This window comes from Primulina tabacum, chromosome 11 (assembly GCF_025594145.1).
Source record: "Primulina tabacum isolate GXHZ01 chromosome 11, ASM2559414v2, whole genome shotgun sequence".
Classification (NCBI taxonomy): domain Eukaryota; kingdom Viridiplantae; phylum Streptophyta; class Magnoliopsida; order Lamiales; family Gesneriaceae; genus Primulina; species Primulina tabacum.
Genome location: NC_134560.1, coordinates 38,026,513 through 38,053,773, shown reverse-complemented (window position 1 = coordinate 38,053,773; position 27,261 = coordinate 38,026,513). Strand labels below are relative to the sequence as shown.

The 27,261-nt window shown below is 35.2% G+C and overlaps 4 protein-coding genes across 8 annotated transcripts; all 4 read left to right on the top strand.

The window, feature by feature from the left end:
• The first annotated feature begins 1,159 nt into the window (after positions 1–1,159).
• On the top strand, positions 1,160–5,571 carry LOC142518954 (uncharacterized). Of its 2 annotated transcripts, none has more exons than XM_075621818.1 (6): positions 1,160–1,580; positions 2,067–2,302; positions 2,391–2,649; positions 4,443–4,622; positions 4,881–5,036; positions 5,157–5,571. In XM_075621818.1, exons 1-6 carry the CDS (start codon positions 1,551–1,553, stop codon positions 5,172–5,174), a joined length of 879 nt encoding a protein of 292 aa, XP_075477933.1. In that variant the 5' UTR covers positions 1,160–1,550; the 3' UTR covers positions 5,175–5,571. The 2 variants fall into 2 exon arrangements, with proteins under 2 accessions (XP_075477933.1, XP_075477932.1); XM_075621817.1 differs by having other exon boundaries at positions 1,184–1,580; positions 5,147–5,571.
• Positions 5,572–8,309: 2,738 nt separating this feature from the next.
• LOC142517650 (polyadenylate-binding protein RBP47-like) lies at positions 8,310–13,840 on the top strand. 4 transcript variants are annotated; one of them, XM_075620010.1, is made up of 6 exons: positions 8,310–8,762; positions 9,721–10,198; positions 10,587–10,654; positions 10,732–10,862; positions 12,455–12,551; positions 13,526–13,840. In XM_075620010.1, exons 1-6 carry the CDS (start codon positions 8,406–8,408, stop codon positions 13,655–13,657), a joined length of 1,263 nt encoding a protein of 420 aa, XP_075476125.1. In that variant the 5' UTR covers positions 8,310–8,405; the 3' UTR covers positions 13,658–13,840. The 4 variants fall into 4 exon arrangements, with proteins under 4 accessions (XP_075476125.1, XP_075476124.1, XP_075476122.1 ...); XM_075620009.1 differs by having other exon boundaries at positions 13,523–13,840; XM_075620007.1 differs by having other exon boundaries at positions 10,575–10,654; positions 13,523–13,840.
• Positions 13,841–16,539: 2,699 nt separating this feature from the next.
• Positions 16,540–19,824, top strand: LOC142518293 (serine carboxypeptidase 1-like). Its single transcript, XM_075621056.1, has 8 exons — positions 16,540–17,075; positions 17,152–17,259; positions 17,427–17,692; positions 17,821–18,063; positions 18,962–19,080; positions 19,186–19,281; positions 19,370–19,475; positions 19,570–19,824. Exons 1-8 carry the CDS (start codon positions 16,703–16,705, stop codon positions 19,711–19,713), a joined length of 1,455 nt encoding a protein of 484 aa, XP_075477171.1. The 5' UTR covers positions 16,540–16,702; the 3' UTR covers positions 19,714–19,824.
• A 1,160-nt stretch (positions 19,825–20,984) lies between these two features.
• Positions 20,985–23,387, top strand: LOC142518626 (serine carboxypeptidase 1-like). Its single transcript, XM_075621419.1, has 8 exons — positions 20,985–21,398; positions 21,481–21,588; positions 21,679–21,950; positions 22,030–22,275; positions 22,348–22,460; positions 22,539–22,628; positions 22,743–22,848; positions 22,933–23,387. The coding sequence occupies exons 1-8, from the start codon at positions 21,038–21,040 to the stop codon at positions 23,077–23,079; spliced, it is 1,443 nt and encodes a 480-aa protein (XP_075477534.1). The 5' UTR covers positions 20,985–21,037; the 3' UTR covers positions 23,080–23,387.
• Positions 23,388–27,261: the final 3,874 nt, after the last annotated feature.

Genomic DNA, 27,261 nt, shown 5'->3' with positions numbered 1-27,261 from the left:
ATTGTTATACATATTTGACAAGAATTAATTAATTACCACACATAAAGTAATAGAGATCATCCTTGAAGTGTGCTTTAATTATGTCTTGTATGCGACAAATCCGCACCTCATCTTTAAACCCTCGAGCCTTCTCCACTGTTTTCTCAAACTTAAGACTGTAATATTCTTATATGTGGTAACAACTTTCTATCAGACTACTTTATATATAGAGTAGGTCTCTTGTGAGATGGTCTCACGAATCTTTATCTGTGAGACGGGTCAAACCCACCGATATTCACAATAAAAATAAATACTCTTAGCATAAAAAGTAATACTTTTTCATAGATGACCCAAATAAGAGATCTATTTCACAAAATACGATCCGTGAGACCGTCTCACAAAATTTTTTGCCTTATATATAATAGTCTAGGAAGATGAGACCAAAGATATGGTTTTATCTTTTTTCTATAAATTAAGGGATTATCATCATAACAGGAAAAGTTTAATTTGAAATTTCGATAGATGATGATAATATAATCCATTTAATTTATTCATACTAATTCAATCAACTATAACTCATATGATAAAAAGAAAAAAAAAAAAAACAAACTATAACTCATATGATTTATTCGAGTCTATATTATAAAATCAATAATTACATCGTCTGATCCATCGACCCAACAATTTTTCTGCATGTGGAAGAATAAAATAAAGACTCTTAATATTTAAAGGTAAATAAGCAATACAAACACCTAAATTAATACTCCTAGTTTATTTGAATTCAAGAATTTACTCTAGAAATTCCAGAGAAAAATATGAAAATATCACGTGAGTTTCTCTATTTGTCATTTTGATCCGATACAAATCCAAAATTTGGCAATCATCCTGTAGAGTAGGTTTCTTGTGAGACGGTCTCACGAATCTTTATCTGTGAAACCGATATTCACAATAAAAAGAATACACTTAGCATAAAAGTAATACATTTTCACAAATAACCTAAATAATACATCCGTCTCACAAAATACGACTCATGAAACCGTCTCACACAAGTTTTTGTCCATCCTATAAGCGGGAATTCCTCGGAATTTCCGAAAGAATCAAAACAAGCAAATTTCAAAGGCAAATGTGACTTTTTTTCCAGAGCTTCAAGATGCGAGGAAAAGAGATGGACCTTTTAACCAAAAAACACGTCCATGGGCCGTCATAAGTCACACCAATGGGCCGAATCTTTATCTGACCCGATCCAATTGCTTCCTCGGAGCCGGGGGCGAGGTTTCCACATCAGAGAAAGAGAAGGACTCGAGAGAGAGAGATTGCCGGCATCAACATTAAAGAAAGGGGCGTAAATTGTAATGAAAATCTGGTCAGATTAACAAGGAAAAAGGAGCGTGGTAACGGTCTTTTGAAGCGCCCCCGTAGGTACACGTGTTGTTGCATGTAAATTATAGGCCGAACAAGGGAGAAATTACGGAGTATGATGAATTATGATAATAAAGCTAAAAAAAGAAAAGGGTCAAGAATTCTTGAATCACTGGTCGCTTCTTCTTGGCTGAGAAAATAGGAAACAAATCATGAGAGACGATCTCTGTTTCTTCGCCAAGGTATACCCCTTTCTTTTCTACAATTTGCGTCTCTCACAAATTAGCTGTTTTTAAGGTTGATTTATTGTTTAGAGGTGATATCATGGAATGCCCTAATGGAATCTAGATAAAGGTTCTTTTTGCATTGCTTTTTTTTTTTAATGGGTCGGTGTTTTCTTGATCCAGGTATGTTGGAAATTGAAGTTTTTTTCTTTAAATATATGTATTTTTGGCATACATTCGAGACTCTGATTGTCGAGTGGTTTGCAGAAATTTAATCGAATTTCTTTAAGATTATAGGGTAGAACCTTGTCCATTCTGCACAGTTCTTGTATTTATATATGTTGTTCAATTGAAATTTGATTGTTTCATTTAATTTTTCGGAGGTAAGTTCCCTAATCTTTTTTGCCTGAGATTTCTTGTTGCCCCCTGATTACTCTCGAAGCTCAATTCAGCTGGTATTTGATTCTTCTTTTCCTGACATTCTGATATCTATTTGAGTTTCAGGATAGCTTAACCATAAAAGCTCCAAAGAAAAATCCATTATTATTGAGGATGGCGGTACTGATTTTCGTGATGGTATGTGGTGTGTATATATGTTCGGTCTGTCTTAGGCAAATTGGGGGACGATCGCTCGAACGTTTATCGAGCGTTGAAGTGGTAGAGAGACCATGTGAATTGACTAATGTTGAACCCTTGGAAAAACTTTTTCTGCATTTTCCTAAACCAAAGTCATTTAGCCGGTAAGATCATATTCTGAATTTTGTTTCTCGAATAATTTGCCCTTGAAGTTTGATTTGAATAAGCTGAAATGTTTTTGATAATTATTAGGGAAGAATGTGCATGCAATCCGGTGCGATATTTTGCAATTTTGTCCACGCAGAGGTCTGGGAGTGGATGGTTCGAAACATTATTGAATAGTCATGTCAACATAAGCTCTAATGGGGAAATATTCTCTGTTAAGGTCAGGAGAAGTAACATAACTACTATTGTCGATGCTTTGGACAAAATCTATAATTTAGACTGGTTCACAAGTGCTTCTAAGAATGAGTGCACAGCTGCTGTTGGATTGAAATGGATGCTTAATCAGGTAAACAGGATCTTGCATCCTATATTCATGTGAAATTGCACTGGCTTTGAAATGATTATACCACTGCATCCTATGTTGGCCTAATTAGCATGCCACCTTCACATAATCAAGATTCGAGATCTTTAGCAGATTAGGAAGGAATAATCCTTGGTAACAATGTCTTATTTTCATCAGGGTTGTGGTTTTCATAACTGCTCTAATCATGCAAAATTTTATAGAACTTGCGAAACCGAAGGATTAATACTTTGTCTTGATGTGTACTCACCTCAATGGCATTACTAACAAACAACATAATTGTTTAGAAGAAAGATAATCCGTATGGCTAGTTTATTGTTGATGCATTATCCTGCGAAACTTGGAGCAAACCATGGTTGGACATTTAATTTATGTTTGTGTGCAATAGTTATTTATGTATGTTAGGATCAAGAGCTTACTACTAGGCCAAAAACTTTCTTATACTTGTGACAGCGCAGAGTGCACCTACTTGAGTGTTAATGGGTCGGGCTGTTAGGCCCATGAATCCGGGGAGTTACGTGTCTATCTGTTGGTGTTGTCTCAATCCCTTAAAGATCAGTTTTATCCTTTCCCTACCGCCGGATCTGTCCCCAGCAAAGACATTATTACCCGTTAAGACCCGACGTTACTTTTTTACGGCTCACCTAGACAACTTAGATCAAGCGGCGCAATATCAGCAGCTTGACGCTCGAGAAGTTATCAGGAGGTCTTCCATTCCAGTATAATTCTCACTCATATACGCTTAGCCCAACATCATCCCTCTCCCAAGAAGTATAGAAACATGCTTATTGGGAGAGTTGAACTTATGACCTCGCTTTGATACCAATTGTTAGGATCAAACGCTTACAACTAGGCCAAAAGCTATAGTTGTTAGCTAAGTCGCAACTTATTTCCTTATATTTGTGGCAGCGCAGAGTGCACCTATTTAGGTGTTAATGGGTCAAGCTGTTAGGCCCATGAGTCCGGGTAGGTGCGTGTTTATCTGTTAATACTGTGTCATATCCATTAAAGATCAGTCTTACCTTTTCCCTGTCACTGACCCTGTCCCCAACAAAGACAATAATACCCGTTAAGATCTGGCGTCACTCTTTTACGACCCACTTAACCAACTAGATCAAGCGGCGTAATGTCAGCAGCTGGACTTACGATAAATTACCAGGAGGTCACTCATCCATGTACTACTCTCACGCTTAAGCCAACAAAGTCAACTTGATTTACTTAGTAGCTTGTTGCTGGTAATCTCTTTATTTTTTTCCCACAAATCTTTCATATGTGCATTATAGCGTAAATATTTTGAATTTCTATATTGGGTTTAGTGGGTAAACTAGTGAATGCTTTATTTATTTTATTGTTCGATGTTGCAATTTGCTTAGCACTTTGTCCCGGACACTACACCGAATTTGGGGTTTGTTTAAAATGGTTTCCATGTGGACATATGCAAATAAAATGTCAAATCCAAGCAACTCTGTAAATGAAGTCTCAATGTGTTCTGGAGGATATTGAAGGAATATAGATTATTTGAAATTTGTATCCGTGACCAACTGTACTGATCGAGAAAGTTTTGTCACTTGTTATGTAACACATGATTTTTTAAAAGAGTAAGGCAATTCTATCCTTTCTATGTCTTTTCTGGTCTATAATTTCTTGAAAGAAGACTTATACATGTTCCTTTTTTCTAGTTCACACGTCTTTGTACAAGTCAAATAAATTATATCAAATTCGGCATACCTTACTCATTCTTATACTCTTATCTCTTATTTCTTGATTTCTCACTCCAGGGCTTAATGCAACATCATGAAGAAATAGTGAATTACTTCAATGCTAAAGGAGTTTCAGCAATTTTTCTTTTCAGAAGGAACCTACTGCGCAGAATGATATCGGTTCTCGCAAATTCTTACGATCAAAATACAAAATTACTGAATGGGACTCACAAATCTCATGTGCATTCACCCGAGGAGGTCCTCTTGCTCCCTCCTCTTTTTCTTGTTTTCTCCTTTGTATAAATACCAAAGAAAGAGTTAGCATGGACGAACTCAGAATTTCCTATGCGTGCTAAAATCAATTTTTTAGAAGTACACAGTTTTTTTTTAAAAAATTAACTGACAGGCACAATTGTCCTCCGTCGGACCGTTACTGCTGCTGGGTCTGCTTGGTGGTTATGAAAAAATAATAAAGATCTCATGCAGGCTCTGAAGTTAATTTTTTTTACTGCGCAGGCCGAAATTCTTGCTAAATACCGACCAACAGTCGACACAACTACACTTGTACCAAATCTGAAACAACTAGAAGACTTGGTTACCAAATCCTTGGAATATTTCAAAAACACTCGGCATATCATCCTCTACTACGAGGACATTTTAAAAAACCGAAAAGTAAGATATCCAACACTCAACATCCAAGAAGCTTGCGTTGAATTTTCTTTGCCACTCGAGTTCTTAACATTCTGTTTTGTCTATTTTCTTTTCTTCTTTTTTTCTTCAAGAAATTGGCAGATGTTCAAGATTTTTTGAGGGTTCCGCAAATGGAATTGCGCAGTCGGCAAGTGAAGATTCACAAAGGGTCTTTATCTTCACAAGTCGAAAACTGGGAGGACGTAAAGAAGACTCTCCAAGGAACATCTTATGAGAAGTTTTTAGATCAAGATTACAAGTTGTAAATGAGTCCGGTTTTTGTTTGTATAAATCATTTAGCATAGGTTATCTATTCATTGATTCTTTTTCCACCACAATAGCAAATTGAAATTTTGGCGGCCGGGGTATGTTTTCGACTATTCCTGGTCTTACTAGCTCGAGGCCGTGTTGTAGGGTAGATCATTTGATACGTTTTAGGCTGATTATAATGGAATATACAGCTTGAACCTGGCAAATCTTGTCCAATTCCTAACCTGATGACTTGCTTCAAGGAACCTATCGATGCTTTCGGTTGCAGTATATCTGTAGTTTGGTTTGGAATTGCTGCAAGTGGTGTGTTTCCCTTGTCTTTTGATTGTTATTTGGTTTTACAGCATAGTATGTTGGCATGTATGATGGTTTGACAAAGATCCACGAGTGTCATCCGGGTGAGGATTGATCCAAGAGAAATCGGTCACTTCACTCAATTTTTTGTGAGATTGATAAACTGATCTTTTGGAAGATAAGAAAAATTACTAAATTCATATTTGTTTATTGATATCTTAATCGAAACACGAGATAATTGCATTAAATATCTCCGTGAAAATTCTCGTTGAGCTAGTAAATATGTGTAATAGATTTGGGTATTTCAGTCTCCTCTATTAATACGCTAACTGTGTTAATATCCATATGAAAATTTTCGTTGATCTAATACTTTTATATAACAGATTTGGGTATTTCAGTCTCCTCTATTATATATATTTTTCTATCATGCGTACCCCTGTTTCTATGAGAAAATTACAACAAATATCATTCAACATCTATTTTTCATGTTGTTTATTCTTTTTCGCGTTCAATATATGATTAATTGGCAAAATTAAATCGAAATATTGTGGAAAGCTTTGATTTTAGTGAAAGAGAGGAATTTATGGGAATTAATTGGCTAAGATGTTGAGCTAACACCTCAATTTGTAATGATATTAGTTCAACGGGAATTTGAAGTTCTTCAACATTTTAGCCAATTAATTCTCAAAAAATCTTTTTTATGCTACAAATCAAAGTTTTCCACAACTGTTATCATTTAATTGTACTAAATAATCCGACATTGAATGGGGGAAAAAATGAAATACACGAAAAAACATTGACATATATTCAGTGTAATTTTCTCATAGAGACATGTGTTTACATGCTAAAAGAAGATGAACTAAAATGTTCAAATCTGTTACAGAAAGAATATTAGTTCAACCAGAATGTTCACAGGAATATTGACACAATTTACATATTAACACAAAAACTGAAAATGCTCAAATCGGTAGAGGTATTATTAGCTCAGAATAACTTCACATGGGTATTTCACGCAATTATCTCATCAAAACATATCAATGTACAACAGTATGTTGATATTCAACAAGACAAAAATAGCGAGCTATTGATCTAATACGCTAGTGTCTCAGCTAGACCAAATTGATCGATCAATTTCAGAGTACCTCAGTTCTCGACCTTTCAAGGTGACGTTGAAAGATATGGTTAGAATTATATAAATGTACGTATCATATTTTTTTTATGCCGTGGTAATCGATAACCGCTATCTTTCTCCAACAATACCATTCCATTTGCGCGTTAATTTAATGGGAAAAAATATGACGTTGACTACTGGTTTAAACCAAGAATGAGCATATTTTAAATGTTATTGATACACCTAATTAATATGTTTTTTCGACCAAAATTGAACCGACTTTTCTTAAATTCTTGGAAACCAGCACCCATCTTGTAGCCTAAATTGGGACCTGCTGGCCACTATGATCCAAATATGAAATCCCATAATTCTGGACTTAGACCAAGTCTAAAAGTCTCCTTTGGTACAGTACCTACAGCTCCTCATCGTGCTAAAACAAATATCAAGTGAAATCTTGACTTTTAAACTATATTTAACTGAAAATGAAATAAACTAAAATTAATAAACTTTACCATTAGAAAACACGTTATTTAAAAGATTTATAAATTTTAGGGGAGGAGTTTAACATTTTCAGGACCCTCGGAGAATTTGATATGAGATCGATTGTAGATACTTTGATAGATTATAATTTAAAAAATTACAATTTTGGTTCTTTATGCTAGTTTCTTAGCGATTTTTGTCTGTTATGTTATTAAAATATAATCTTAAATTTTTTTGTTGTTAATTTTAATCTTTTTACGACGCTAAATGCAGTGTTGATGTGATACAAACATGTAATATAATCTCATTACTAAAATGACTAAAATTATAAAAAAGACAAATTTTTTAAAAAGTCCAAAAATATTCCATTCCATTATAATGATTAAACATATGAAAATGCAAGAGATTAAAATTAAGACAAAAACTTGTGTGAGACGGTCTCACGGGTCGTATTTTGTGAGACGGATCTCTTATTTGGGTCATCCATGAAAAAATATTAATTTTTATTGTGATATCGGTAGGGTTGACTGGTCTCACAGATAAAAATTCATTAGACCGTCTCACAATAGATCTACTATAAAATTAAAGGCAAAAACTTGTGAGACGGTTTCACGGGTCGTATTTCGTGAGACAGATCTCTTATCTGAGTCATCCATGAAAAAATAATTTTTATGTTAAGATTATTATTTTTTATTGTGAATATCAGTAGGGTTGACCCGTCTCACAAATAAATATTCATGAGATCGTCTCACAAATAAATATTCATGAGCTCGTCTCACAGAAAACCTACTCAAAATTAAATAGACATTTAAAACCGAGGAGTCGTACACTCACCAAACACCCTCTAAAATTTCAATCGAAGACCTATCTATACGCGAAAAAGAATCCCATCCGTCTATCTCAATCGAGAGCACCTAAAGGAACCGCCAAGATCGGAAACAAAAGATTGGGTCCCGCGAAAATTCCGCGTATGTCACTCTAGATCCCACGGCTGTAAGTCTGTCCTCATCGTACATCTACGGTCCACATTCAATTCCGTCAAATTCGATGCCACACGTTGAATCCACCCTAGATCCTTGATAAAATACTCACATATATATCTCCAAACAGCCGGCTGCGTAAAAATCTCTCTCTCATCCCTGCTCTCGCGAAGATTCAACGAGTTTCGAGGCCAAGGTGATTCCGAGAGAGCAAAAATGAACGGCGGCGATTTGAATCAACAGCAGCATCATCAACAACAGCAACAACAGCAACAGCAACAGCAGCAGCAGTGGGCAGCGATGCAGCAGTACCAGCAGCAGCAATGGATGGCGATGCATTACCCGGCGATGGCTATGCAGCAGCAGATGATGTATCAACAGCATTATTTGCCGTACTACCAGCAGCAGCAGCAACAGCAGCAGTATCAGCAGCATCAACAGCCAGCCCAGCAGCCGAAGCAGAATCACCAGATTCAGAGTTCGGGAGAAGATAACAGGACGATCTGGATTGGGGATCTTGAGCAGTGGATGGATGACGGTTATCTTCAATCTTGCTTTTCACAGGCCGGAGAGGTAGACGAATTTGCTTATCTGTCGGCCTCTTGTTCCGTCTTCGATAAATTGTCGCATTTTACTGATGTGTGTATTTTTATTTTTGCGATTTCTAGCATGTTTTAGCCTTCGAATTTCAAAATTTAACTTTGTTGAAGTAGATATTTGATTTTTTGAGCAATTGTGGTGATCCGTCGTTTTTTGCCCATGTTGTGAAGCCTTTGTTTATATTTCTTAGGAAAATTAATTTAGGAGAATTGAGTCTTATGTAAAGTTGGGTACACGAGGAATTTTTTTTAATACCATCTTCATAACAAAAATAATGGAAATAACTCTAGTATAGGTTAATGCTGAGACATCATTCTTCTAGATTCCCACATATCTATACAGGAAAAGCTGCTTTGAACAAACAAGATGTGCCGTTATCAACATTATTAAAAAAGAAAAAGGGAATCCAAATTTCAAAGCAGTAATAAATAAGACTGTTGAGTCCTGCGAGATATTTTTGAGCGAAATGAGTGCTTGAGCCTAGTTTTCATACCAGTAATAACTTTCGTTTAAAAGTAATTAAGTTCTTATTTTGTTTAATATCCCATTTGCATTGAATAATGGGTAATCCAGAGCAGTGAATGATGGCCTGTGGTTCCTAATTTTTTATTCAATAGACTGATGCCAACTTTTAGTGGGCACCTTTCAGTTAGTTGACCATGTAATAGTTTTTCAAAGATTATGCACGAATAATGTTGTTGATAGTCTCACCGTTATTTATGATCTCAACATCCATACAACAGTTTTTAGACATTGGCTAATATGCCAGTATCAACTTTTTTAGATGGCAGTTTTTATTTATTGCCCAAAGGTCAGGCGAATTTGCAATTTTTCCGGTGATATTTATTTATTGCGTCAAGTTCTTTTGTGCTGTGCACCTGTTGTTTTGTCTCCACAAGTTTTGGATATCATCTGCATATGACATATGCAGGTTGTTTCTGTTAAGATTATCCGCAATAAGCAGACTGGTCAGTCGGAGAGATATGGATTTGTTGAGTTCGGTTCTCATACAGCAGCTGAGAAAGTTCTCCAGACCTACAATGGAACCACGATGCCAAATACGGAGCAACCCTTCCGCTTGAACTGGGCAGGATTCAGCACTGGTGATAGACGCCCGGAATCTGTTTCTGATTTGTCAATTTTTGTTGGAGACTTGGCTGCTGATGTTACTGATGCAATGTTGCATGATGCCTTTGCCACTAGATATACGTCTGTCAGAGGTGCTAAAGTTGTAGTTGATCCAAATAGTGGCCGTTCAAAAGGTTATGGCTTTGTCAGGTTTGGTGATGAAAACGAGAGGTCTCAAGCCATGACTGAAATGAATGGTGTGTATTGTTCTAGTAGACCTATGCGAGTTGGTGTTGCAACTCCTAAAAAACCTTCTCTTCACCAACAATATTCTTCTCAAGGTGAGTGCAAATTATTCCTACCATTCTGTCAGGCAAGCGCATACATGTACATAATATATAAGTGTATCAGTTATCTGTATGCTACATGACCAATCTAAATTATCATTTTCCTCATTTTTTTGAGGCTTTAAACTATACACAAATGGTTACGGGAGCATCCATTTTATCTGAAGCCCATGTCTGTGGTCCTCTTCTTGTGACTCCTATTATCTGCAAAGAAAATTCCTACAGATACAGAATCAAAGTTTTCCTGATTTAGCCTTCCTCTTTGTATCCATCCTTCGTAGTTCTTTTGGTTTTTTGTGCTGGCAACTGCGGTTTGATACTATCCAATTTATCATTTATTCTCCATTCTTACTTATTTTCTCTGGTTTAGCTGTGGTATTAGCTGGTGGATATGCGCCAAATGGTGCTGTGCCCCAAGTTCAGTCAGATAGTGATTCATCTAACACAACAGTGAGCCTTGTTCTTCTACAAAGTTCATTATCAGAAATTTTATACTCAGAAATCCATGTCAACCTTTTTTGTTATAGATATTTGTGGGAGGGCTTGATTCTGATGTCACCGATGAAGAGCTCAGACAGCATTTCGCTTCATTTGGTGATGTCCTCTCTGTTAAAATTCCAGCCGGAAAGGGATGCGGTTTCGTCCAGTTTGCAAACAGGTAATTCTGAATGTCCTAGTGCGTAGGGGTGGGCAACGGCCGGTCTGGTTCATTTTTACATAATTACGGTTCAGTTTACGTTTTTTGAAATGTCTAATCCGATAACCAAACCATTTTATTACGGTTTGGTTCGGTTTTATAGTATTACGGTTTGGTTTATATGGCCGGTTTATATGGTTTTAGAAACAAATTTAATTAATGCATTATGTTTCGTTCTAAAATGTGTAAAATAATAATTTAAATTCAGTTTTATAATTTTCGTTAGATTTTTCGAAATTACAATTATATAATTTGATAATTGAATTCTGTTATTTCATAAAATGTTTTTTAAAGTAAGGTTAATTTATTTAAATTTTGTTATTATAGATTTGCTAATTGCTTGACTTGTAAATTAAACTTTTTTAAATATATAAATATTTTTGAACCATGTTTGGTAAATTATAATTAGTTACACAAATTTAAGAATAAACAAATATATAAATAGAAATACAATCATTTATATTTTAATTATTAAAATAATATTTATTTAGTAATAGTGTAAATATAAATAAGATACTTTGTTTCTTAAAATATGGTTTAAACGGTCTGTTTGGTTGAGTTACATGAAACTTGGTTTTGAGTTACATGAAACCATAAGCAAACCGTAATAATTTTGGTTTTAGGTTATAAAACCAAAATAAGAACTTCGGATTGCGGTTGGTTTGGTTTTAGGTTTTTTCTGGTTTGGATATTCGGTTTTCCGGTTTAGACCATATTTTCTGGTTGGGATATTGTGGAAATAGTTATCCAGAATCTCTCTAGGGGCGAAAAATTAAGAAACCTAAGGCCGCCTTGTTCAATTTTGTTTGTCGAGAATGTTCTTGACTCTTGCATCTATGAAGCAAAAACAGACATGGGAAGTGTTTGGTTTTATTTTTTATGTTTTATGGAACATTTTTGAGAAAGGAATTTGGGGAGACGAAAAGGTATTTGTTGTTATTTTGGAGGAGATGGATTTAGCTGTTGGTGCCAAATAATATAAGATTTTGTTTGATAAATATCATTACATTTGAATTGATATTTGTGTAGCTGATGACTAGAGTGTCTTTTTTAAAATATAATGTAGGACCGAGTGCTTATCGCTTTACCAAAAGCTATAGCTGGTGTTAAAGATGCAAGTCAAATCTTTTAAACCACTTAACAGATCAAACACTACGGTTCAATCGCTCTTTCATGGACAATTATTGCACCCAACACTCTCTCACCCAATAATTGCATTTATTGCAATCAATGAGAATTGAACCTGTGATTTTGACTCTGATATCGATTTCAATTTCAAACTTCTATTATTTTTACTTATTAGGTGGAAATTTATTTCTCGATTTTCCAAAATGGGTCTGACCACATAATCTCGCCATGGATACACTTTATATTTTTATTTAATGTATGGGAATTTACTTTAACTTTCCTTATATTATGCCTTATGTCCTACAGTTAGGGTGAGTAATATTCAACTAGAATATCGTGGATGCATGTTAATAAAACCGACGTGGTTTAGGCACTTGGTCACAATATGCTATATGCACGACTTTTTGAATTTTCCATTTGAACAGAACCAATGCAGAGGATGCAATTCATAGATTAAGTGGTACTGTTATTGGAAAGCAGACAGTTCGTCTTTCTTGGGGTCGAAATCTGGGCAACAAGCAGGTAAATATTCAAATTTTATTTTAGTTGTGCACAATATAAATATATCCACCATGTAGTAAATTCGTATTCATTTTGAAGGAAGTAGCAAATTTTTACCCGATCTTCTAAACAGTGAAATGGTTTGTATCTGTTCTGGCGCTATATGTTGCTGAACTTACTGTCATCAAGTTATCTTACAATTCACTGCCGTTTTAGGCAAATGTAAGACAATGGAGTTCAGTACAGTTGATATGTTTTAACATATTTTCGAAAATGACCTAAGAAATTCAAAGATTTTTTGTTTAAAGTTAAACTACTCGTGCTTGCCCTTACTCGTTCACCCGTGCATTCAGAGATGAAACTTGAGTTATTGTATGCGAAGAATTTAACAATTGACACGATATCGTGTCATGACTAAGATGAAGAGTTATTAATTTAATCCTAAAAGCTAGCTCAAGGGGTGATGATTATCCAAGACCATATATACAACTTACAGGGATTTTATCCAACCGATGTGTGACAACTAACACACCTCCTCACGCCCAAGAATGAACATCTGGAGCGTGAAGTTTACAAATGACCCAACTATGGGCAGAACGAGTGGTCCAAGTATGAGCAGTCCAACACATAACGGTGGAACCTGAGCTCTGATACCATGTTAAGATTGGGACTTGGACCACCCGTTCTGCCCATAGTTGGGTCATTTGTAAATTTCACGTTCTAGATGTTCATTCCTGGGCGTGAAGGGGTATATTAGTTGTCCCACATCAGTTGGATAAAATCCATGTGAGTTGTATATATGGTCTTGGATAATCCTCACCTCTTGAGCTAGCTTTTGGGGTTGAGTTAGGTCCAAGTTCCAATCTTAACAAGTTCAGGACCTCAAAACCGCATCAACAATTCACAGGCAGATGGAATGCTGCTATCCTTTTTTCTCTTAAGAATGATATCATCCTTATAATTTAACTTTTTCGTCCATCCTATTTGTTTAGCAGATGAGATCCGATTATAACAACCAGTTTAATGGATCTTTCTACGGAAAACAAGGCTACAATGGATACTCTTCAAATTCAGGGTATGGGGCGTCTTCCAACGGCCACGTGAACCATCAGCAACCAGTAAGTTAATGTACTCGACCTGGGGGCTCTGAGATTAGTGGAGCTATTGTATGAACTTGAGTCACCGATGTCTGTGGCATGACGAGCTCGATTGAGTGTTACGGAAGACCATAATTTTTTTTTTGTTTCATGGAAACTTATGTTCGAAATTTTGACGATGGATTTAATTTTATTTTCTTTTACTCTCCTCTATATGTTTATATTCTTTTACTTGTCATTTATTTATTCTTCTGCAATCTCTCTCTCTTTTTCTAGCTATCAGAGGCTTGAAAAATTATTTTGGCAAATTTGGAATTAGAATAGTCGCAATTTAGGTACTGTAATTACAGGGAGTATGTGACTTTGATGATGTAACTTTTCAAGCTTCAAAGTTGCTCTTATATTTATACAAGTTTCTTGTCTTATATATCAAATAAACTTTAGTTTATATCTTCGTTGTATTATTATATATATATTTTTAAAATCAATACATGAGCCCTTTTTTTTCCATTATTTTCAAGGGGAGATGGATGTTTCGACAATTTTACGTAATTTATAATTTTAATGTTTTGTATTGATCCATAAATGAATTACACTGTTTTACTATTACAATGTTATTTTAGTGTGATAAATTGTGTTCTTATTTACATTGATATTGTTTAATTTTTACATTTAAACGTCATAAACTAATATTATAATGAAAATTATTCAAGTTTATATGTGGTTCAAAATGAAAATATGGAAAAAAACTATGAAAACTAAGGTAATTAATATCAGAAATTTTAACACCCAAAATCATATGATAATAAAATAAATTTGATTTTATATTTAATTCAATTGAACAAACTTAATAGTCGTCATGTTGTGTGGAAATAATCAAGACATTTGATTTGAAATGTAATAGGATTTTTTTTAAAACTAGACAACACAAATTCACAATTACAATAACATAAAATTAGCTTTCTAAAAAAAATCAAATTAGTTAATGGATCATATGCGTGCGACTCGCTCTATATATATACTAGTATCCAGTAGAACGTGTTGCGTGCTTGTACAGTCTATTTTTGCGTATGTCACAGTACGTTTTTTTAATAAAAAAATTGTAAAAAAATAAAAGCGAAAAAACAAAGAAGGCTACACCAACTGACCAAAAAGTCGGTCTACCACCCACGCATTTAATATAGTTATAGATATTAGTCGATGGCGTTGCGTGTATAAATTAACTGTCATACACGATGATACAACGAGAAGTTAAAATGTCAATTGGGACTTGGAAGTTCTATTTGAGCCTCTTGGTTTGAGGTTTTGTAAGTCAATAAATATAGTTAGATACGTAAATTTAGTTTGGTGTAATAAGTCCGACCAAATTCAGTTATTAATAGCATAGTATAGAATTATAGATAGTATAGATAATTATATACTAGATATAAACAGTATAGTATATACACATTTTAATTCTCAAATATTACTATCACTCGTACTCAAGCCTTAAATGAACGTATCCTCAAAAAAAAAAAAGAACCTTTAAATGAACTAATAATATATGCAACACGTACAGTGGCGGAGCCACATGAAAGTCCGGGTGGTTCAATTTTTTTTTTTTAAATTATATGTAAATTTTGTATAATTTTGGAATAATATGATATTAATCCGGGTAGATCAATTTAAAATATTAAAAGATTTTAGAATTTAAAATTCTAGTCCGGACAAAGCCATATTTCTGGCTCCGTCACTGAACACGTATATTTATTCTCAAGAGACGATGTCGTCTTCACATGATTATTTTCAATCTTAGTACAAACTAGATAACGTTTAGGTCATTGAATAAATTAATTCATCGAATAATGGCATCTTGGTCCACTCCTCTCATTTAATCTACATGAAATTAATTCTTAGGACAAACTTGTAGTATTAAATATAGATGTGGCTGAAAATGTAGTGCAATGGCTTTGTTGATGATACGTTTGGAGCCCATGCATAAATAAAAACAAAGCCGGCTTCTTATTCTTCTTTTTGAAAGAATGGAGACAAAATCAATAACCTTGATCTAATGATTTTTGAAAGAAAAACTTAGTACCACACTACAAGAAGAAAGAATGGAGACAAAATCAATAACCTTGATCTAATGATTTTTGAAAGAAAAACTTAGTACCACACTACAAGAATTTCCCTAATAAACGTCAGTCGCAAATTAGAGATCAAATAAGTCACAAAAAAATATTTATCTTGTTATTTCCAAAAAGGAAACGTTTCACGATGGAAGTTAGACAAAAACTCGTGTGAGACGGTCTCATGGATCATATTTTGTGAAAAAATATTACTTTTTATGCTAAGAGTATTACTTTTTTTTTTTGTGAATATCGGTAAGGTTGACCGTCTCACATATAAAGATTCGTGAGACCGTCTCACAAGAGACCCACTCTGGAAGTTAATACATCACTCGTTAATTGGCTGTCGATGCTATAGATTTCAAATCCGTTCAAATATCTTTTTGTTGTTTACATTAAATTTCAGATTCATCTCTTACATGTTTATATAGTATTTCAAGTTAATTATGATGAATTTCAAGTTTGCAAAATAACGGTGTCATTTGAAATATATTCTACTTTATATTACTAATATGTAGATAAGTAAGATACATATTTAATATTTGATCTATTATTTCGTTTTCTAATCCATATGCTAAGTACAGCCTTAATATTCTGTGTGTATACTTAGCAACCGATTTTCACTAATTATTTCACAAAATCACTTCTTCTTGTGGTGCTTTAAGCCCCAATCTGAAAACTTTTCATGAGAACTTTCTATATTTTTTAAGGCACAAAAAGATTATACATGGAACATGAATTTGTTTAGGTGGAAACAATCAGCTTGATCCAAAGAAATTAGCCTTGACTAAGTAAAAACAAAGCTCGATTGGCGAATCCAAAAGATCATAAATCCTAGCATTTGATCGATTCCCACAAAACAAGCACAAGAAAATGAATCAATCATTTTATTAAGTTTCACATACATCTATATAATGTTCCTGTGATATTGGAACTAAGAAATAAATTGGCTAGTTTCACTTCAAGAATGAAGTGTGCACTCTTCTTCTTCTTCCTCCTTTCACTTTCATCCCTGTTGGCCTCGACTCGCGGCTACTATGGTGGGATTGGAATCGATCCCATTGAGAAAATTATCAAGTCGCGACGTTTAAGATCATGGGTTAATTCTTTATCTACTGAGGATGATATATCGACAAGATATTCATCAGTCTACATGTCACCTCAAGTGGGGCTGAAAGAAGCAAACAAGATTTTAAGGTTGCCGGGACAACCAAAAGTTGAATTTGACCATTATTCAGGTTATGTTACTGTCGATCCTAATCCAGGAAGAGCACTTTTTTACTATTTCACCGAGGCTGCTGATTCTTCTACAAAGCCTTTGGTGCTATGGCTAAATGGAGGTAAGTCGAGTACAGTTATAGCATATATTAAATTTTTGTCTCTTAGTTTGATTTTGGGATCTATCAATGATTGCAGGGCCAGGCTGCTCTTCATTAGCAGGTGGAGCAATGATCGAACTAGGACCGTTTCGAGTGAATCCCGATGGGAAAACATTGTGGCGTAATAAATATGCTTGGAATAAGCGTAAGTGTTCATGTGCCAATATCCAAATATCCTGTTAGTAAAATGGAACATGCTCTGCACCAATGTGTTGTGTTGCAAAAGATTTCCACTGAAAACATATAAAAAAAGTGTGGAATTATGGATTACAATGTCAAGACTTGTGATTTCTTCTTTGGGAAATATTGCAGTGGCAAATATCCTTTTCTTGGAATCTCCAGCTGGTGTTGGATTTTCATACTCAAACTCAACAGTGGAATATGGAGACAGATTCACGGCAGCAGATTCTTACACCTTTTTAATGAACTGGTTTGAAAGGTTTCCAGAGTACAAAACCCGCGATTTCTACATAACTGGAGAGAGTTATGCTGGTCACTACGTACCTCAACTTGCTGCATTGATCCTTAAAAACAACAAAATCACAAGAAATACAGTCATAAACTTGAAAGGCATCGCCGTGAGTATCATTTTTGCAGTTACTTGTATCATACTAGGACATAGTCATCATTAGAGTGAACAGAGTCCATCATAATTTAGTAATATAAATGTCAAGATTTCTAACATGATTCAGGTGTGTTTTTTCAGATCGGGAACGCAGAAATACACGCCGAAGATGAGTGGCATGGAATTTATGATTATTTTTGGACACATTCTTTAATCTCTGATGAAATTCACAAGGCCATCGAATCAAACTGCAATTTTTCTACTGTACCTTCTGTATCTTCAGCATGTAATGCAGTTCTTGATGAAGCAGATTCAACAATTGGAAATATCTTCATCTACAATATTTATGCTCCCTTATGTTTGCCAACTTCCAATGCTTCCTCGGTACTCATTTTTCGTAAGCTCGACTTTATTTTATAGGCCTTCTAAATTGCATGGTCCAACGAGCATGGAAACGTGTATGACTTGATATATTTGATTTTGTATCTGTATTCTCTTCTTCGCTATAAAATCTCATCATATGGTAGCCTTGTGCTGTAAGACTGGGCACAATGTGTTCCAACTAGGGGTGTTCTAACTCAAACTTAGACGCAAAATTCCATTTGTCGAAATGAGAAGTCACTGCTCTCGGGACAAAGGGCTATACTATATCGTATTTGTTCACCTTTAATTAATACATGAAGCTGTTACGATTGGAACTTGGACCTAACTCAATCCCAAAAGCTAGCTCAAGGAAGGAAGATTGTCCAAGCCCATATATACAACTCCCTGGTTATTTATCCAACCGATGTGGGACAAATAACACACCCCTCTCACGTCCAGGAATGAACATCTGGAGCGTGGAGTTTACAAATGACCCAATTATGGGCAGAACGGGTGGCTTAATTATAGGCAGTCCAACACATAACGGTGGAACCTGGGCTCTGATACCATGTTAAGATTAGAACTTGGATCTAACTCAATCCCAAAAGCTAGCTCAATGAACGAGGATTGTCCAAGCCCATATATACAACTTCCTGGTTATTTATCCAACCGATGTGGGACAATTAACAGAAGCTAATTGATACTGAGTTAGAACTGATAAACTACACTTGAGATAATGTGCTTTGCTGCAAATACTTTTGTAGCTGTATTTTTCTAGGAAAAATAAATCAACCAAACTTATCAGAAAGTGAGTACTATACTACTATCTAATAAAACGTTTACATATTTTTCTCACACTCTCTCATACGTCAAGTTGCTGAGTCGGTTATGTAAACTCTCCATTTCTTGGCTAAAACAGGTATCTGGATTGGATCCATGCTCAAATAACTATGTTTTCAACTACTTAAACACACCTGAAGTTCAAAAGGAGCTTCATGCAAACATCACTGGGATTCCAGGGCCCTGGAACGCTTGCAAGTACTATAACATTTTTCATTCTTTCCTTTATATAATTCTAGATTCATTTTACAACGTTTCATAGTATGATCATTATCACTAAGATATATCACTTTCTCCTCTCAGCAACACCATTTATCCGAACTGGAAAGACATGCCGGTTTCTATCTTACCTATCATCAAAGAGCTGATGGCTAATGGACTTCGAGTTTGGATCTATAGGTAAGGACTAAGCAGGGCAAACTTCCATGCATGTTGAATATTACTTTTCCCGAAAATTCGAGCTGATCTGATTGTACTGAACTTGCAGCGGAGACATAGATGGGAGAGTACCGGTGACATCAACTAGATATTCGATGGCTAAAATTGGTGCAGCAATTTTAACTCCATGGTATCCTTGGTATTCCAGTGGAGAGGTGAGAAAAGGGAGTAGGTTGATTCCTTATCACACTTTGTTAAAAAAATTGTTCTAATGTTTACTTTTTTTTGGATGTTATTATCGATTCTAAGGTTGGAGGATATGCGATTGAATATCAAAATGTGACATTTGTGACCATAAGAGGAGCTGGACATTTTGTTCCAAGTTACCAGCCCGAACGTGCTCTCGAACTATTTTCTTCCTTCTTGAAGGGAAAGCTTCCTCCAAAGAAATAAACTTCATATATGTTTGATGAATGAGAGGATGAAAATTATGCCTTTTCAATTTTCTTGACTAAGATTGAACCCAACTTGTGATTTGTCACGAAATTATCGAATACGGTGGATATCGAGTTATTTTTTTAAAATTTTTGCAAATTGAGCATATGAATATTAAGAATATGAGTAGGTCTCTTGTGAAACGGTCTCACGAATCTTTATCTGTGAGGCATATCAACTCTACCATATTCATAATAAAAAGTAATACTTTTTCATGGATGAGCCAAATAAGATATCCGTCTCACAAAATACGACCTATGAGACCGTCTCACACAAGTTTTTGCCTAATAATATATATTAAATCGTCCCCTCATCATAGTTGTTGTGTTTCTTGACTTAGAAGATGTTTGATTAAACTTATTTAAAACAACATTTAATTTTATAAGTTGTTTTAGTATTTAGAAGTTTATAAGTTGTAAGCTTGTATTTTAAAAATAATGTTTCAAAGTAATTTGATAAAATAAGACAACGAATCTTAAAAATTTTAATGTGTTGGTATTATAGATTTTTTTATAAAATAATACAACTATTGTTTTTAACATATTACTATTTATTAAAAATAATGAATTATTTAATTTTATTATAATAATATTAACTTGTTGATGTTGTTATTAAGTTATTGTTGTTGTTATTCTCCTAATCATTATTAATTTTTTTGATAAATTAAGAAGGATAAGTTGGTAAGTTGGACAACCTAACTTCTTTTAAACATTTTATAAGTTGTCAAACAACTTATTTTGACAGCTTATAAACTCTTTTACAAACTTGACAGAACAAAATTTGGGAGATCACAACATGTTTTTAACAACTTTTAAACTATGCAAAACACCTTTTATTAGATTTGGACACCAATGAAAACTATTCAAGGGATATTATTTGAGTTAATAATGCCATAAACAAAGGCAAGACAGCTAATTTGCCTAATCAACCCAAGCAAATATATTAAGTGTTAACCCATCCTTGTCCAAATGGAACATTTTATTGACAACAATAAAGAGCTAAATCACTATATAAATTGCATTATATGTCATGACAATGAGATTCCCAAGAATTCAATGGTTTCTGAATAAGACACTTCTATCTCACAATAGTTAAAATAGAACATAGCGATCATCAACCAGTGTTAATCAAACAAGAACGAGGATTGCACGATATTATCAACGACATCTGTAGTTCGAAGTCACATGAAACACACACACACACACACACACACACACATATATATATATATATACAAAGAAGTCATGAAATAACATATAAATCATTCTGTAAAGCTGAAAATATGAAAGGTGGTTTCATTTTGTTTTTGTTTGTTTTGTGCTACGTTGATTCTGTTAAGTGTTACGGTGGAAGGGGGTATGATCCTCTTGGAACGTTTCTGAAGGCTCAAAGATTAAAAAAATCGCGCAATCATGTTACTAACTACGCCTCCTCAACCGTGTATTCACCAGTTTATGTTGCATCTCAGGAGGGATTAAAAGAAACTGATGAAATATTACTTTTGCCTGGTCAGCCAAAAGTTAATTTTTCTCAATATTCAGGATATGTCACGGTCGATCATACAGCGGGTCGAGCACTTTTTTATTATTTTGCTGAATCTGAGGAGCCTTCCAGCAAACCGCTAGTGCTGTGGCTAAATGGAGGTTAATGCATGCATGTAAATTTTCAATATTTGATTTCTCTGTTTTTCAAGAAACTCAATAGACAAAATCTTGAAAATTCCAGGGCCTGGTTGCTCTTCCATAGGGTCTGGTGCAATGACCGAAAATGGGCCGTTTCGAGTGAACACTGACGGGAAAACATTATGGTACAACAAGTATGCTTGGAACAATGGTGAGGAGAACTTGTTTTATTTCTTGTAACAAAATATTACCTCAGAGAACCGATAATAATTTAACACTGATGATTCTTAAATTTATGAAGTGGCAAATGTCTTGTTCTTGGAATCGCCGGCTGGTGTTGGATTCTCTTACTCGAATACAACCTCAGACTATGTTACAGGAGACAAAAGAACCGCTGCAGATTCTTACACCTTTCTAGTTAACTGGTTGGATCGATTTCCAGAATATAAAACCCGCGATTTCTTCATAACCGGAGAGAGTTATGCTGGTCATTACGTGCCCCAACTTGCTGATCTGATTCTTGAAAACAACAAAATCACAAATCAGACGGTCATTAACTTGAAGGGAATAGCAGTGAGTATATATATTTATACGCATAACATCCATTAATGGGAACGAGAGTTGTAACATGAATCTGAACATGAATTTTCAGATAGGAAATGCCTACATAGACTATACAGATAGGTGGAGGGGCACATACGACCACTACTGGACGAGTGCCCTCATATCTGATGAAACCCACGAGGGAATCGTCTCAAATTGCAACTTTTCTTCTTCCGACTTTCCCGAATCAGATTCCTGTTCGGAGTTTGAAAGTCAAGCTGGTACAGAGATAGGAAACGTCTATGATTACGATGTGTATGCACCATTATGCGGTTCCTCTTCAACAGCTCCCTCGGTATAATTCTTACTTTTATACGTCTCTTTTCAATGTCTATAAGATCACATAACTTTACTCGTATCCTTGCAGATATCCAATTTTGATCCATGCTCAGGCGACTATGTAGACACTTATTTGAACACTCAGGAGGTTCAAAAGTCTCTCCATGTTACTGGAATTCCTGTATCATGGGCAGATTGCAGGTACTAAAATTAGCCCATTTCAATCTTTTTGTTGTTTTTATCTTTTCCTTCTACTAAAAAGAGCCCATTTCTATGTAGCTTCAAAATCGAGTGGCAGGACGAGCCGGATACGGTACTACCGGTGATCAAGAAATTGATGGCTAGTGGCATTACTCTTTGGATTTACAGGTACATGACAATCATTTTATTTACAATTGGTAAAGTGGCAAAAGGGACACCATTTTTAGCTAAAATCATGTGAAAGGGATAATTGATTGACCATCCATTGAATTTCGAGTGCAGTGGAGATACAGACAATATAATTCCAGTGACCACAACAAGGTACTCCTTTCCTAAACTTGGTGTGCCGGTGAAAACGCCATGGTACCCTTGGTACTATCAAGAAGAGGTGAGGGATAAACTACTCTTATCCGTCTCATGTTCATTATAAATTTTTCGGTGTATTTGACGATTGTGTCATTATTTTCGAAAGGTTGGAGGGTATGTGGTCGGTTATCAGAATGTTACATTTGTGACCATAAGAGGAGCCGGACATTTTGTTCCAAGCTACCAGCCTGGACGCGCACTTGCCTTTTTCACATCATTTTTGAACGGAAAGCTGCCTCCCGGTCAGAACTAATAATCACGACGCCAAGCATCACATCTTAATTAGCTTGCCTGAGGTTCCAATCTAACGCCAAATAAAGCTATAAAAAGTACCCTCAGTCAATCAGCAACTATCTTTATATGTAATCTAGAAACTCTTATGTTGTTGATAACAAGTGTATCGCCACTACTTTCGTAATCAACTTAACAAATATGTCTTCTTCCATGGTGTACCTCTTTGAATTTCAAGAACATACAGGTCCACTCATCAATTAAGATTTCAAATTTGTTTCTTCATATCACAAATTTTTCCTTGTATGGACAACAGATCACCGAATTAATAATGTAAGACGACGATGGAAGTTTAAGTGAGAAGTTTGTTTTCCAGGGTACCACCATACATGATCGATGCCTAAAAGAACATGATTTTCAGGCCATCTCCAACCACACAAAAATAGTGCGATTTTTCTGCCTCAAATACAACGTCCATATCCAACTCATTTACTTCAGATCTTACCCCAAAAATAATATTCTCGAAATATTTCTTTTATTTCACATATATTAATTATTATATTTTATTTTGTATATTTTTAATTATGACTAAATTTTATATTATATAATCAATATTATATTATTAATAAATTTAAATAATAATATTTAAGTTTATAGTTTAATTATATAATATAAATTAAATTATATATAATATGAATTAATATACAAAAAATATTTAAATTGAAAAATATGAATACAAATTCAAACAAAATATAGATAAAACTTCAAATATAATAAAAATACAACTTCAAATATTTGAATGACTATATTCATCCCACAAATGATCAATTAAAGCATTTCGTATTGTGAAGTGATCATCTTTGTCTTTTATTAATCGACTGATAAATTCATGAAATTTGACATGCTCATAACCAGCCATTTTTATGTCCGGAGTTGGTGCTTCGCATCTTGAATGGGTGCATCAAGGTCATGTTCATCTTCGATAATTATATTGTCCATTATGATACATGATTTCATTATGTCATGTACATGACGTTTCTTCCAACCACGTGCTGGGAATGCTACAATTGCAAATCGTGATTGAAGAACGCCAAATGTGCGTTGCACGTCTTTTCTAAATGATTCTTGTTTCATTTCAAAATATTTCTTTTTCGGACCCCTTGTGTGAGAACCCGAATTTCCAGCATCTCAGTAGCAATGCAAAATTTCTAGCAGGAAGATAATATTTCAGAAGCTGGTACTTTTCCAGCAGATTAGAATCCAGCAGCAGACAACAGATAAAATCCAGCAGCAGAAGAGCAAGATTTCCAGCAGACCGTTACTGATTCAGCTTATGAGTTGTAACTGAAGCATTTAACATGGAATAAAGGCTGTTAATAAATGATTATGGCCATTTATTTGGGAGGCTAACAGTCAGAAATTTACCTATAAATAACACCCTTAAGTTTCTGAAATTGGTGTTACACAAATCTTGAGATTATTACTTAAATTTTCGAGCTAAGAGAGTGCCTTGTTCGAGCTGTAAAATCCAGTAGCGAGAGCAACCAGATTTCCAGTAGACTTCAACCGAAAATCTAGCAAATTACGGTAAGTGGGCTTACATATAAATATCTTGAAATCAATTGATATTTCTGTTTTAAAGCACAGCTTCTGTATGTTTGATTCCTGATATATGATTTTGAAGCACTGAAACTCCCTAGTGAATTAATGGTAGGAATATATATTCTGAACATTTCTGAATTCTGATTCTGATTCTGGCCTCACCCCTTAGAGGAGAGAACATATAGGGGACTGATATCAGTTTAGCCATAAAATTCACTAACGTGCTCAATGCTTACTAATTCTGATTTCTGTTCTGCAACCTGTGATTTCTGAATTCTGATTTCTGTTCCGAAAGTGAGAGTTTTCCGTATATTATTGTATTACTGTTTTTGTTGAAAATGATTTCGAAAACTCTGAGTTATTCCCGCCCCTGCTTACTGAGTGACAACCATATCACTCACCCACCAAACTCATCTCAGATAAGAACGAGGAAGAAAAGTTAGAAGAAGAAGAACAGATTCAATTCTGGGGCTGGTGAAGAAGATCGATGTTTATCAGTTCTAGTTTATGTTTATTCCGCTGCATTTGTTAAGACGTTGTTATATTTTGTTTTACATTTCCGCTGTAAAACATTGAAATATTCTGTATTTATGAATAAAAGACTGATTTCTGAATTTTGTACTTCTGAGGCTTGTTGTTTTCGAATGTAAATTTGAGGACAACGCCGGTGTCAACCAACCTCCGTCCCGGGGCGTGACATTGAAGTGGTATCAGAGCAAACCAGGTTTCATAATCTGGGGAGGATGAACTAGAAATAATAAGTTCTTATAGACTTCTGAAAATAAGTTCTGAAAGTTACTAAAATAGACTACTGAAAATAAGCTACTGTAATAGACTACTGAAATGAGTAGGGAAAAAAAATAAAAAATTTCAGCAGACCAAAACCAGTAGACGAAAAAAATTAGGATGAAACCAGAACTAGCAGAAGGAAACCGGTAGATCTGAATGCAGAAGACTGGGTCAGTAGACTCGGAATGCAGCAGAATGGTTTTAACAGTGCTGGAAAAACAGCACACTGATTGCAATAGCATCAGAATTGCAGTAGATAGTGAATTTCAGCAGGCGCATGCAGTAGACCTCGCAAAATGGCACGGAAGTTGAGGTGTTTTTCGCGCAAACTTCAAACGGCCATAACTTTTGATCCAGGAGGAATTTTTACGATTAAAAGTATGCGTTGGGAATCTCTCGACGAGGAGAACCTAACCTAGAACGATCATTCTAGCACCACCGACGAACCCCAAAATCTTTCGTTAAGATAGTGATATCATCATTTCCGTAAAAATTTCCAATTTTTCGAAACCTTGAGGAATTTTCATTTCCAAATGGCTTGGTATTTTTGCACCAAACTTGGTACCATTCATGTTCTTGATGTGAAGGATTTTTAGTAAATTTTTCACGCCATTCTGAGACCAAAAAATTTTGAGCTATTGAATGTTATAGGCTTACTGATTCTGTTCATTCCAGTATTTGTCTATAACTTGACCTATACTCTTGAGATCACTTCTGAACCTTGACTCTCATGTTTTGGATGTAGGATATGACTGACCAGAATAGCTACATTAAAAGCTTAGAGAGGAAGCTAGAGAAACTCAAGGAGCATAATTACTGCTTGGAGTTAGACAAAGATGAGTTACAGCGTAGGGCAAAACACTTGAGAAGTGATGTTCAACATTATGCTCACTATCTGCATGAAGCAGAAGAGAGGAATAGAAAGACTCAAGAGGAGTTTGAAACCTCCCAAGAGACTGCTACAGAGTTCATCGAGCTACGTGATACATTAGTTGAGAAGATCCAAATACTTAAGGATTAAAATATTCAACTCGTGCACCAGCATAATCAGTATAGCGAACAGACTGATGCTCAGATTCGAGAGCTGCAGGACACTGTTGAAGTTCTTAGAGACCAAAATCCAGTTCTGCATGGTCATAATGAACATGTGAAAACAATGATAGCCAACCCTCAAGATGAACCTGAGGAGGATCTCGAAGAAGATGAAGAAGTCGAGGAGGATCCTATGGATTTGGGATTAGGAGAAGTGATAGATTAGAACATCAGTAGTAGTTTTCTTTGTAATAACACTTGTTCCATTTGCATTTATGTTTTCATTTTCGAAATTCAGTTGTAATTGCACTTTATTGGGAAATAAATAACAATTTATTTTTATCCATTTGTTTCATATTTAATTTTCGGAGCAATTACTCGATTATTGTGATTCCTGTGTTTAGTCTCTATTCTGCCATCAACCTTAGAACTTTCATAATTGTAGGAAATGGACGGATGACCAGTTAGAAACAATCGCAACCCTAGATATGGAAACCGCAATAATAACTGCAACGATGAGGATGCACAACAGCAACAACCACCACAACCACCACCAGCAGTTGGCCTCAGTCAGGTGAACTTGATGGCTATAGCCACGATTGTGGCAACCACGCTACAAGGGTTAGTGAACCCTAATGCTAATCAGCCACCGCCACCACCTCCAGCTCAGAGTGGGACTAAGCAGCACTATGAGTCCCTCCGAAGAGCAAGAGTTCCAAACTTCGATGGAAGCTCCGATCCTGAGGTCGGACAAAATTGGATGAAAGAGGTGGAGAATCAT

Coding starts and splice junctions, on each gene's coding strand:
- LOC142518626 (XM_075621419.1), top strand. CDS start 21,038: ATGAAAGGTGGTTTCATTTTGTTTTTGTTTGTTTTGTGCTACGTTGAT. Junction 21,399..21,480: donor AGTGCTGTGGCTAAATGGAG/GTTAATGCATGC, acceptor TGAAAATTCCAG/GGCCTGGTTGCTCTTCCATA. Junction 21,589..21,678: donor CAAGTATGCTTGGAACAATG/GTGAGGAGAACT, acceptor AAATTTATGAAG/TGGCAAATGTCTTGTTCTTG.
- LOC142517650 (XM_075620007.1), top strand. CDS start 8,406: ATGAACGGCGGCGATTTGAATCAACAGCAGCATCATCAACAACAGCAA. Junction 8,763..9,720: donor GCTTTTCACAGGCCGGAGAG/GTAGACGAATTT, acceptor TGACATATGCAG/GTTGTTTCTGTTAAGATTAT. Junction 10,199..10,574: donor CCAACAATATTCTTCTCAAG/GTGAGTGCAAAT, acceptor TCTCTGGTTTAG/CTGTGGTATTAGCTGGTGGA.
- LOC142518293 (XM_075621056.1), top strand. CDS start 16,703: ATGAAGTGTGCACTCTTCTTCTTCTTCCTCCTTTCACTTTCATCCCTG. Junction 17,260..17,426: donor TAAATATGCTTGGAATAAGC/GTAAGTGTTCAT, acceptor GAAATATTGCAG/TGGCAAATATCCTTTTCTTG. Junction 17,693..17,820: donor TAAACTTGAAAGGCATCGCC/GTGAGTATCATT, acceptor GTGTTTTTTCAG/ATCGGGAACGCAGAAATACA.
- LOC142518954 (XM_075621817.1), top strand. CDS start 1,551: ATGAGAGACGATCTCTGTTTCTTCGCCAAG. Junction 2,303..2,390: donor AAACCAAAGTCATTTAGCCG/GTAAGATCATAT, acceptor GATAATTATTAG/GGAAGAATGTGCATGCAATC. Junction 5,037..5,146: donor ACATTTTAAAAAACCGAAAA/GTAAGATATCCA, acceptor TTTTTCTTCAAG/AAATTGGCAGATGTTCAAGA.